The sequence below is a fragment of the Calidris pugnax genome, unplaced genomic scaffold (genome assembly GCF_001431845.1).
Source record: "Calidris pugnax isolate Ruff unplaced genomic scaffold, ASM143184v1 scaffold198, whole genome shotgun sequence".
Taxonomy (NCBI): domain Eukaryota; kingdom Metazoa; phylum Chordata; class Aves; order Charadriiformes; family Scolopacidae; genus Calidris; species Calidris pugnax.
Window position 1 is genome coordinate 1,372,555 of NW_015090925.1, and position 11,939 is coordinate 1,384,493.

At 42.1% G+C, this 11,939-nt stretch overlaps 1 protein-coding gene across 1 annotated transcript; it reads right to left on the reverse strand.

Annotated features, from left to right (window-relative positions):
- Positions 1 to 439: 439 nt before the first annotated feature.
- On the reverse strand, positions 440 to 7,159 carry KDELR2 (KDEL (Lys-Asp-Glu-Leu) endoplasmic reticulum protein retention receptor 2). The gene is made up of 4 exons (XM_014951413.1): positions 6,380 to 7,159; positions 3,477 to 3,635; positions 2,148 to 2,400; positions 440 to 1,500 (listed from the first exon to the last, which is right to left on the reverse strand). Exons 1-4 carry the CDS (start codon positions 6,383 to 6,385, stop codon positions 1,466 to 1,468), a joined length of 453 nt encoding a protein of 150 aa, XP_014806899.1. The 5' UTR covers positions 6,386 to 7,159; the 3' UTR covers positions 440 to 1,465.
- Positions 7,160 to 11,939: the final 4,780 nt, after the last annotated feature.

Consider the following 11,939-nt stretch of genomic DNA (forward strand, 5'->3'; position numbering starts at 1 on the left):
CCCTCGCCCGCGGCCGCCGCCGTTCCGCTGCCGCAGGCCGCACCGCCCACGGGGGCAGGCCGCGCGTCACCGGGGCGCCACGTCATGACGTAGCACGCGGCGCCCCAAGCCCTTCCCCCGCCTTGGACCTTCCCGCCGCGGCGGGGCCTTTCACGCAGGCGCACGCGCGGCGGCCGCAAGGAGCCCGGCCGCGCGCGCAGAGCGGGCCGCGGGGTAGGCCCCTTAAAGGGCCAGTGCACCGAGTCCTCGCGCAGCAGCCCGAGGGTGCGCTCTCACGGAACGAGCGGAAGGGAGCCCGCGCTGCTCCCTCCGCGGTAACACCCTGAGAAGCCCACGTTTCGATGGAGCACACCGACGTGAAGCAACTCGTCCCGATTACAGCTTTCCAGCCGGCCTAAGACGAGCAGAAAACTCCAATTCGGGAATAAAACACTCGACATTTTCACCATTTCATAAAGTGTTTATTGAGGATGGTAACACAGGATAAATCATGCAACAGCTCAGTAAAAAAAGGGAATCATTTAAAGGATAAAGAATGGTAACTGGTGCTGCTGATTTTGAAAAGTTTATAAAAAAAATATCAATTGTCCAAAAGTGACATCAAAAACCACTTGAAGCTGAACATGGAAGTTGCTTATAAAGCATTAATTAAAAGAAAATGTAGTTACTGTTTAAAATGATCACCTACAGACTGCTGCAGCCACGGTGCGAGTCCCCGTGCCCCCAGCGCAGCCCCATGGCGGGGGTCACCATCACCGCCCCCCGGCCAGCGCCCCCCGTGCCCCACAGCGGGGTGACCCCCGGGGACGGCGGCGCCCGTCCCTGACCCGGCCCCAGCCCCAGAAGGGGAACAACCACAGGCAGCGGTGGCTGCTCCCCTTCTGGCAGCAGCTCCACGTCAGCAGATGGCACAACGAGCGGGCACCAGCACCTCACCCCAAACACCCCTGGTTTCAGATTTAGAGTTGACATATATTCACCTTTTGGAAAAAAATAAATACAGTGGAATGAAAATTGAATCAAAGGGAAAGAACAGATGACTACCATCCATCAAGGATGCACAAATCTGTGCACTGGAAAAAAAAAAGAAAAAAGTCATTTCAAAGAAATTCTTGAAAATTAAAAAAAAAAAGTTTGCACTTGTTCCTGGTCATAAACAATCTCACAAAAATCTCACTTTTGGAACTATTCCAATTGAAACCATACACTGAATTCATCAATACAGTATAAGTTTCTTTATGTAAAAAATCTTTATACATAGTAATAAAAAAGATAAAGGCAAGATGCATCAAACAGAAATCTGCTGGTTGTTTTTCCTCCGTTCTTACAGAGCCGCTGATGACTACCTGCACTATAAAGAGCTGTTTCTGACTTTCTGTCTCAAGCATCTTCGCCTTTGCTTGTGATAAGGATTGTTCTGTCCAAGCATCCCAAAGGACAGATGCTGGTGATGTTTTTTTGGCACTTACGCTGGCAAACTGAGCTTCTTTCCCTTGAGTACTGTAAGGAAAAGCAGGAAAGGAACAGTTAGCAGAGCAAAGATGTGACCTAGGAGAAGCACACACTGTTAAAACTTCAAAGGGACCAAACCTCATCCCAGAGAGTCAGTGGGTGGCACTGCAGCCAGCCCTCCCAAGTCTGCGCCTCTCTCTCCAATATGTACCAGTAAAACTATGATGAATTAAAACCTATTCAAATCCTGCCCTCTCGTGGCACCCTGGAATTCCCACTTTCCATCCTCAGGACATACCAGCCTGTGACTGTGGTTTCTTAAGAGCTAATACTGCAATAACACAGCCCCCTATAGCTTTGTAGTTCTATGATAGCAGCTGGAATGTGAACAAGGGCAGAACTACTAACGCACCAGCAGAAATAACTGCTTCAACGCTTAGCATAAACAGAAACATCCCAAATCCTTTGGACTCTTAAGGTAACAATTTATACATTTATATTCTACCCATAATCAAAACAATCCTCAGAAACACCCCACACTAGCAGAAAGTCTACTTGATAAATCTGTCAAGGAGATTTCAGTGATAATTTGCACGCAGAATTAACAACCTAGTAATGTTGATACAGCAGATCCCCATGAACGTGCCAATTGCTACATTCCACAACCTGAAGATGGAAGTTACTGCACTACTTACCTTTTGTAACATACAAATAGAAGAAGTCACAGTAAAGAACGGTCTGGACCACACCAGCAACAACAGCTATGAGGTCGAAAAATCCCTCAAAGTAGTAGCGCCAAATCCAGTTGACTAAGTACAAGGCACGGTACAGACCCAAGAAGAAAAGATAGTGAGTAGTGATGGTCTCTGCTTCCCCAGTTTTGCTGATCATAAAAAGTTGAGGGAGAATAGCAACCGATTCAAGATAGATGGAGAACGTCCACAGTATCTGAAAGGAAACAAAAACAACCCACAGATATATTCAATTGTCTTACTGATAACAGAAGAAAGCAGGTATTTGACTTGGCTTGACTTTTCACTCTCTAACAACGTTATGAATACATACGGTATTTTGGCAAACTACCCTTGGTACAGAAAAAGCTAAGTGAAAGCTTCATAATCAACCATGGGACAGCACGAGGGATCAACTCTCTTGGCAGACAACAGGCTCCCAAACCACCTCTCTAGGGAGCAAGCAGGCACAGGTCTATTTTTTAGGAAACTTATATGCATCCACCAATTCAGGCTTCACAGTACCATAAAATACAGTTTACAAAACTGGTGCTGTGAAAAGCTGCAGGGAAGATGGAAGTCCTTTTTTCTCCATGTTCTTCCAACTTTTTTAATCTAAGGGGTTAAAGAATGAGTTAATACAAAACAAAATTTAAAGTAATGTCTCAAAGTGTTGCAATTAAAATTCCTTTATTCTCTAATAAAATAACTTAATGCCAATAAGCATAAAAATGCAGCTTAATCCACTTAAGATAAGCATCTAAAGTTATTTGCTATTTCATGGGAAAAATTACCTGTTTGAACTCTCTGTAATTACATTTTTAATAGATTTTTTCTGATAGGAAAACACATAGCTGCATCTCAAATACAATGCACTTCCTCCTAATATGCTAGACCACTTGCAATTCTACAAGATTTAAGTATTAGGATTCCTTTTGTTTTCTGCAGGTGGCACCAACTATTCACAAACTGCATTCTGGGGCATTTCTTTAACAAACATAACAAGAGGAAGGATACTTTTGAACTAATATAACCATCAGAGTATATAGGGAAAAAAAGATAAGTGTTGTGCTTAATAAAATAATCAGTGTTGATAACGTTAGTCTCCTGAAGCGCCTTAAGTTTTCACAGAAATCTACAATGTAAAGATGCAATAAAGAAACAGGATTAGCCTGAACCTATCAGACATAGGCATCTTTCAAGCATTCCTCAATCAACCTAAAAATGCTCATCTTCATGTTCTAAATAATTTTAGAGAAAAAAAATATAAGCTCCAGCCCACCCTCAACTCACCTCCAGAGGAGAGAAGTCATGGTTGACAAGAAACGAGAGTCCACCAACAGGAACTATCAGAAACTCCACTCTGAATGTATCATGGTTTCCATCATAGGTGGCCTTAAATTTCATGTAGATCAGATACACGGTGGCATACGAGCAAGCGATGTAGATAAGCTAAAGAGCAAGAAAGAAACAACAAGAAAAACAGAGCCCACAGAGGTTGCAGGATTAGATCAAACTCGCTGAACAAGGATATTCCCAGGCACTAAGAAGAACAAGCGCTGTCTATTTTGGTAGTTTGCATCATTTGTTTCCCTGCTGTTGCAGTTCCAGGCTATGTGGTGGAATTTAACTTTTCTCCACAGAGTAATAATTCAAAACAAGTGACTTGGGGCTCTACTGGTTTTACCACTTTAAAAGCATCACCTTGCCTCTGTTTGCAGTGACTGCCTAAAGTCTCCTCACAGACCCTGTCCTGAGCAGGCAGCACGAAGGAACACCCCTTCTGCTGCTGCAGGGGAACCACTGGCCCAAAACATTTACACTGAAAATGTGCACGTAGATATACGATGGAAAGGGTCTTTTTACATTCAAAAAGCCTGAGAGTGGTGTTGCTCAAGTGGCAATTAAGAACTTATTCAATAAGCCCCATCCAAACTCAGCAATTTAACATATCACAAATCAGCTGATTTGATTTAGACCCATAAACATCTCTAAAATCTGAAAAGCTGCAATTGGCCAGTGTTTTCCACTAGCCAACGGCCATAAAACTAACAGACTGCTAGGAGCACTGAACCAGAACTCAGTTTCAATTTCAGTTGATGTCTAGTGTTACCATTTTTAATTGTTATGGTACAATGGACTTCATAGCTATTCCCCGTGGAGTAGGCAAATAGCTTTATTTTACAGACGAGAAAACAGAATGGGAGAAAATACATGACTTTCTAAAGGTCAATCTGCCATCATCAGGACAGAGCTCACATTGTCCTGGAGACAACACAGAACAGTGGACTAGACATATAGTTTAGCTTCTGCCTCAGTTTCATCCCAAAGATTAAATATTCCAAACCATTTATCACATTAAATATAGGTTGTTTACAACTGAAAAGTAAAAGATTTAAAAACCCATTGTTTGCAGATGCTACTTATCACTAAAAGCACTGCTCACTGACAAAAAATGCTACAAGTACTATATTATAGAGCCCAGAATTCAAAGACTTCACTGCAGTGGCACCCCAGTTGACTGGGGATGAAGAACCACAGGACAGGATATCGGATACAGGGAATCCCTACTACAGGTGTAAATTAATTGTAATTGGTATGATCACAGAAGACACTAAGGAAGTGTGAACAAACCTCAACTCCTTATTAAAGATTTCTTCAGGAGAATTATCATGTGTTTTGGGACACTCAAAAAGTTTTCATTTTTAAAGATACCAAAATAAAAGAATGGTAGAAAAATGACTGCATAATGCACCAGCAGAGATGCATGCGATCCTCAGATACAGGTACCATGAAAAAGAAACTGTAAGATACAGAATGCTGCAAATCACAAAAATTCATCTGCAGGTCAGTAAGAAATACAGATAGTGCCAATTTGTGTATTTCGTATATATTCCTAGAACACAGAAGAAACTATTTTTCCTAAATATGTGATGACCACTGCCAGAAAAATACAGCACCAGTAGTTTAATTGATATTCCTCTAAAAATACTGAAGAAAATCCTAGCTCTACAGAAATTAGAAGCTGTGATGGGACACCCAAGCAGCTTTGTCTCGGCCTTACAATGGGCTGCAACGCCAATTACATCTAGCAGTCTCTCTAAGCAGAAACCTTTGAAACTGTAACACAGTCTTCTATTTTGCAAGGTAATATTGGATTTGAACAGAGGACCACTCTTTCATTACTGGAAAGACTCGGTTTGTATGAAGTTGAGTATCACAAGTGTCATTTCTTATATTCATTCCTTTTCTGTTAGCTGCAGGACAAAGGCATGGTCATGATCTTGAATCACAACCAATAAATAAATTGCAAAAAATCTAGCTGCCCCTTTAATGCACTCAGATATTGCACAGGAAAAAAGTTTGTTTGATATTTTACTTAATCCACAGCTCTTCATCTGAACTGTTAATATTAAAACTTAAGTTTACACGTTTGACTTGTTAGAAGACAACAGTATGAGTGGGTTTAAGATCTAAAATTTTATTGTACAGTATTAGTCCCCTAAATTTTCAGTACATTTTGCAGTATTGCCTATCTAGTCTTTCCTCTTGGCAAAGTTCCTCTGAACTAAAGTTGGAGAGCACCAAGAAAATCCAAGAATAAAGGAAGTGGCCTAAAAAGGTGTCTGCTCTGATGCACTCTCCCAGTCTACTGCTTTATTCTCTTGTACTCACACCAGAAATTGCAGGAATAAATAAAGAAATAACAAAACCAAATCCGGGCTCACTAACCTTCAGTGGGTAACTGAACAGGGTACAATCCGATGGAAGCTACATTCCTAAAAGCATACTCCTGTCAGTGTCTGGTCAGAGATGGATCAAAAGCTAACTACAATTCTGGCAATGCATTTTGAATACTCATTTACCTTGTAGTCGAAAAAGAGGGATTTACTCAAGCTTTAATGTCTCAATTGAGAAATACAATTCATTTGAACCATCTTTCCAAAAGCTTTTATTTTCAATAACCAAAATGGGGTTTGTTCTAGATGTCACTGTCCCTATACAAACAGTTTTTTAAAATTGCATGTGGAATACAGAAAATTTTCAGTTCCTTTTTCACATTCTTTATCCAAAGCCCCTCTAGAACTTACTTTGTAATAACTGTACAGTGGGCCACTTAAAAAGGCTTTTATTGATGAAATTATGCATTCTGCATGCAACATTACTAGCTTTTCTAACTCTGTGGTATACTCTACCTTCATAGATGTGTTATACAATGAAATGAATGAAGTGAAGAGGTCCAGATAACGGGTAGTGAAGACCAGTGCAAACAGAAGCTGGCTTTTCCCAGAAATACCTGAAGCGATAAAGGAAATAATTAATTATTCAAAAGTGATGATGTACTTTAAAACACCTGATGCCAAGGATGAGAAAGGAAAGGATATATCTTTTATTTCTGAGCAAGTTGATTACAAAATTAGGACAAAATCCAGGCTTCCAGAACTGACCTGTACAAACAGAACTGTAAGTTCATTTTTGTCAGTGGCGTGGGTGTAAGTTACCTGTACACCATTGCACTGGAAAAGGTGTTCGCACTACGCGAGATGCAGAAGCTACTCACAGCAGAAAGCTTGCAGGTGATATTTTTGTAGAGTGCACGATCTGTCCTGCATTATCACTGGGCACTATGCAGCAAGGCTGCATTAGCTCTCGATTCTCCGAGTGCTGTCACATGCCTCAGTACATTCTTTAGATGCTGAACCGCTGGAAAGGTACAAGGGCAATAGATACTACAGATCCAGTGATAAGCAGGAAGTATGCTAGCACCAATAACGTAATTTTAAAGGAATAAGTCATTTTTACAACATCAGGCAGTCCAATTCAGAAACTTAATTGATGACATGGTGGGGAAAAAATATCAATCAATCAAAACCAGATGTTCCTATGTATATTACAACAAAATTTAAAAAAAAAAAAAGAGAGAGAAGCAAGCTAAAATGACAGACATCTACATCACATCTTCGAAGTAACTTTAGATTCTAGGCCAAAGCCACAACATTAAAACATTTGTTTGTACTTAACTTCAGCCACTAGAGCAGAGTCAGAAGCATAAAAGTTTTGCACAATCAGTCCCTAAAAGCTTCCAAAAAGTGAGGTGAAGCATCACCCCATAATACTGATGTGGTGGTGTATCACAGCAGGGGAACAGAACAACCTAGCCTGTGCCTCTATCTTGTTCCTCCAATTATTCTTGTTTACTGACATCCAGGGTGAAAATACTTGAATCTGTTCAGCTAAGCATACAAATATTGTTCAAAAAACAAGAGGGAAACCTATTCTCTAGGAGAGGGTTATGAGGCATGGCTGAAAATCCTTGTCCCTTTATACAGAGGTATTTCCGAGAAAGGCTTTTATTAACAGTGCCATAAAGCAATTAGAAGAAAGGCTATCTGCCATGATTACTGAACTCTTTTCACTCTGCTGTAAGGAACACTGAATAAGCCTCCCAGATGAAGGGACTTTATACATCAAGTACAGGAATGGCTGAAACAGTAACAAAAAGGGGTTTTGTTTGCAACTTGCATATGTGAAATGTCTCCCAGGTGAGCCTGCAAAACAACCCAACTGCCCATAAGCAACTGTAGCACAGGAAACAGCAAACGCCTCAAAACCTACAGTTACACAGATGGTAAAACCATACAACAAATCTGTAAGTATAAAAAATGAAAACAAACGAAACCCCCCCCCCAAACAAGCCAACACCTCACCCCCAACAAACCATTTGCCAAGTTTAGAAAAAACCCACACTTGACATTACTTGAACTAGAATTATGTTGCCAAGACAGCTGAAGCAGCTCTGCTGCATCTGAGGCACGCTGACACTACAGCTCCCGAGGGAGCCCTGCTCTCCCGCTGATCAAACCTCCCAGCAAGAATGATGGCCTTGGGTCAAAACCTAATGACAGAGAAATCCACCTGGACAGACTGCACCACAGCATCATGCTGCAGCATATAGCTATGGTCAATTATTCAACATGCTATTTTCTTTTGGTAAATAACTGCAAACAGCAAAAAAAGCATCTAAGACACATTAATGGCTGATAATGGCTATAAATTTGTATCTGGATGTATTGTCACATAAATACAAGTAATATACTTAACAAATTTCTCTAAGCCATTGCCAGCCTCACATCCACCCCTAACCCCAAAGCTGCAATTTTTATTAAGGCTTTCAGTATTTATACTGAATTTTGAATGTTTAGAATTGTCAGATGCTCCTGGAATACATCCTAATGCCAAGCTTAAATTAATTTTCAAGTTAAGTAGGCTAGACTAGGCAAAGTGCAAAGTTTAAACCAAATACCTATGGAGAGACCGGTAAACCGTGAGAAAGCAGGATCTACACTACTAGAAAAAAAAACACAGAGGGAGAAAACAGGAAACACTCTGAATTTGATCAACACTTTCAGGAATACATCAATATACCTGCTACAGCACTGACCTCGGCTCGTGGTTGGTAACTGCAACATACTGAGACTACACTGCGTTATTTTCATCTTTCTCCCTTTCCTTTTACTCCCACAAACATTCCTTGAGCTAAACAAACACATTTTTATTTCTTCTTCCCAAACTCTGGGCTCAAATTTTGAAGAGTCAAACCTCTCATTTTTGCTTCATCCTCACACATGGGAAAACTCCTTCCACTTCTGGAAATGCTAACAGTAGCATTTCCCCAGCCAGGAGGACAGAGAGCAGAAACTGTAGTACTTTCTCATCAACCTCATTTTGCTGTTGCGGGTCGGGTGAAGAGTGACAGGCAGCAGCAAAGGGGTTTGGTCAGACTGGCTAAGGAGTACACACAATACTTACTATGAACTGCAGATCACAGTCATAAAATCTACAAACAGAAGCTTTTCTAAGGAAAGCCAGTCCATACTTAGTCATGCGAACTTGACAGAGTTTTTGGAGCATTTAATAAAGAAAGTAGTTTTGTTCAGTACAAAGTCCACATCAGCCACAGAACCACAACTTCTTTGGTTCTACCAATAGAATCCTGTTCCAATTAAAAAAATAAACCAACCTAAGTCTAACCATAAATCTGTCAGCTGAGAAAGGCAACATTTTCCTTCAAAGAGAGAAAATCCAAACCTACCTAAAGCAGCACTTCTTGAGAAAATGCAGATAAACTGGCAGCAGCCTATGGCTAAGAACTAAAGTCTTCAACATAGCATACAATCTCATACATCGTAGACGCATAAACAAAATTATGAAACAGCTACATTACCTAGCAAAAGTATTACACGTTTACTGTCTACACTACTTTTTTTAAAGTATCCAGCACATAATTTTACAGCCTTGCAACTGCAGGTCAGCTTTAACACTTGACAAATGACACTGAGAAAGGCAAATCAATTTTCAGGCAGTAATTCCCAGTGCAAACTGGAGGGGGAAAGTTTGTCAAACACTGAAAACAAAGATTGCTTCACAATGCAGATTATCCTAGCCTCACCTATTTTCCCCAATTAGAAGAAATCTTAGGAAAGAAAACGCAGAGCGACGTGTCTCAGAATACAGCAGGTTGCAGCAGAGGTACACGGCCATCTCCCTGCTTCCAGCTGCTTTTCCAGGGCTCGGCACTCCTCCGGAACAAAGGCCTCAGACAGACACAGATGCAAGCAGAGGAGTGGAGTCGGCACCATGCGGTTTGCCAGCTCTTCATGGATCACAGCCTACCGTTCAGCAACCAGCCAGAAGCCTTCACTGACTGTCTGAGCTTCTGCTGCTTCAAAAGTGCGCAGTTAAAGCAGCAGCTCTTCTGTCTGCATTTCCTTAGTCACCAATACCCGTGAGGCATACTGTGTTTATTTAATTTATAAACTGCTCTAATATGCAATGTAAAGGAACACAGACAGCCCGCTAATAAGAGGCATTTAGCAACTGCGCAACATTTACCGGTCACTATTTAGGAGTTATTGTTGTGCATGACTTTACAAATATATTTCATGTGAATATATAGTTACTAACTTTTTACTAGTAGAAACCACAACAGTCAACAGCAAAGCACTACAAGGAACAGGATAGAGCCCCAGAAATAAAATCCCATGGTCCCTTGAGGTGCTCTTCTCATTCTAGACAAGCTTGTTAGGCCTCAGATGCTGACCTCAAAGGAGTAACATGGATCTGGATTTACTCCCAAGAACTCTGTTTTTTTGGTGTCTTCCAGTTCTGCCTCAAACAAACACATCCCTATTTCTTTTTTTTGCTCAGGAAAATGAATAAAGCAGATGTTTTCTATGGAAAGAGCCCATGCACGTACGTTTGTGTGCGGGGATGCCGGCTAATTTGGTAAAGGGGAAAGCTGAGGACCTGATGCAATACAGGTACATGCACTTTTCTGCATTGGAGAAAGCAGTACTAAGGATAATGATTGCTACGAGTCTACTTTCTTCTGAATAAATCCCTAGTGACAAAGATTCTCAATCACAACTGACTTTAGTAAAACAACATGAGATCACTTTTCAAGCAGAAAGATGGGATGAGATTACATTGCACTTCACTGAGTAAATAACCTCAAGTCCAAAGGTCATTTAAGAATCTCTTGGCTACAACCTACTTGAATTTTAGCCTTGCACTAGAATTTCTCATTTTCCATCTTTAGACAAGAAGAGATACTTAGTTTTTTGATCATTAGCTGTTTTTATTTGTGATCTTGACTGTATTTCTCAAGTTAGGCGGAGGACAACTCTACAGAAGAGCTGGAGAAGGTCAGGCCCTCTCCCACCAGATCCTGACAGGATTCCTCATCCACTAGAGATTGACCCAGGAAAGTTCATTAGGAAGGAGGTCAAGCTCCAATGACTTCAGATACAATAATTCTGCACTGCTGCTTCCTTTGGACTGTGGAGTCATTTGCTTGAGCTCTTGCGTAAAGTTAAAAACAGTTTTTACTTTGTGTTTAAAACAAAAGCCATTAATCTACCTTTTTCTTTCTTTTGCACTATGAAGTGACTAGCAAAAAGTGATCTGACTTGAAGAGATGCAGAACCTGTACTTCCTCTTACCTGCAGCACAAATCTCTTCCATTTCCTCTTTTTCACTCCTTCCAGGTTGCAGATTAAACTAATTCTTCACACTCTTAACCAAAGACTTTACAGATACATCTGTTCAAGAGTGTTAACTCAATATTTGAACGATATTTTATGTCAACACACGGCAAACCGATTTCAAGAATAACCACTCCTCTTTAACAAAGGAGAAGCACAACGAAGAGAAGGCAGAGTCAAGCTCACAGTAAGACCCCAGTCCACAGTAAAAGCACTATTTCTAGGGCCGGTGGCCCAATCCATGTCATACACAGAATACTGGAATGTCCATTTTGAATTACAACAACTCCTAATTTCGGAGAGAAATCGGCTGTGCTGCAGTTTTAAGAACTGCTTGCAATTCCCCCCAGCCGCCACAGCGTACGCTGGAAGGAGGCAGCACAGCACAGCACACCGCACCACAGCACAGGGAGGGCGAGCAGGCACCAACGGAACACGGGGGGAAGCGCGGGCGCTGCTCCGCCGGGAGAGCCCGGCCCCCCCCCGCTGCCACGTCAGAGCGGGCCCTATCGCGACAGAACGCCTCTGGGCTCGGCCGGGGCCGCTCCCCGACAGCCCCCACTGCCGCTGGCCGGACGGATCACCCTGCAGCCTCGCAAACGGCACCAATCAGTCCGATCCTGACGGCACCCACCCGAGCGCGGCGCCCGGGGGCGGGGGGGCCGCCGCTGCGCCAAAGCCGGCGCGCCCGCCCCGGAGCGGCACCGGGGCC

Excerpts from the sequence above, each read along its gene's own strand:
- KDELR2 (XM_014951413.1), bottom strand. Across the intron at positions 2,401-3,476 it reads ATGACTTCTCTCCTCTGGAG|ATACTGTGGACGTTCTCCAT; the intron begins GTGAGTTGAGGG and ends GTTTCCTTTCAG. Across the intron at positions 1,501-2,147 it reads CTATTTGTATGTTACAAAAG|TACTCAAGGGAAAGAAGCTC; the intron begins GTAAGTAGTGCA and ends TTTTCCTTACAG.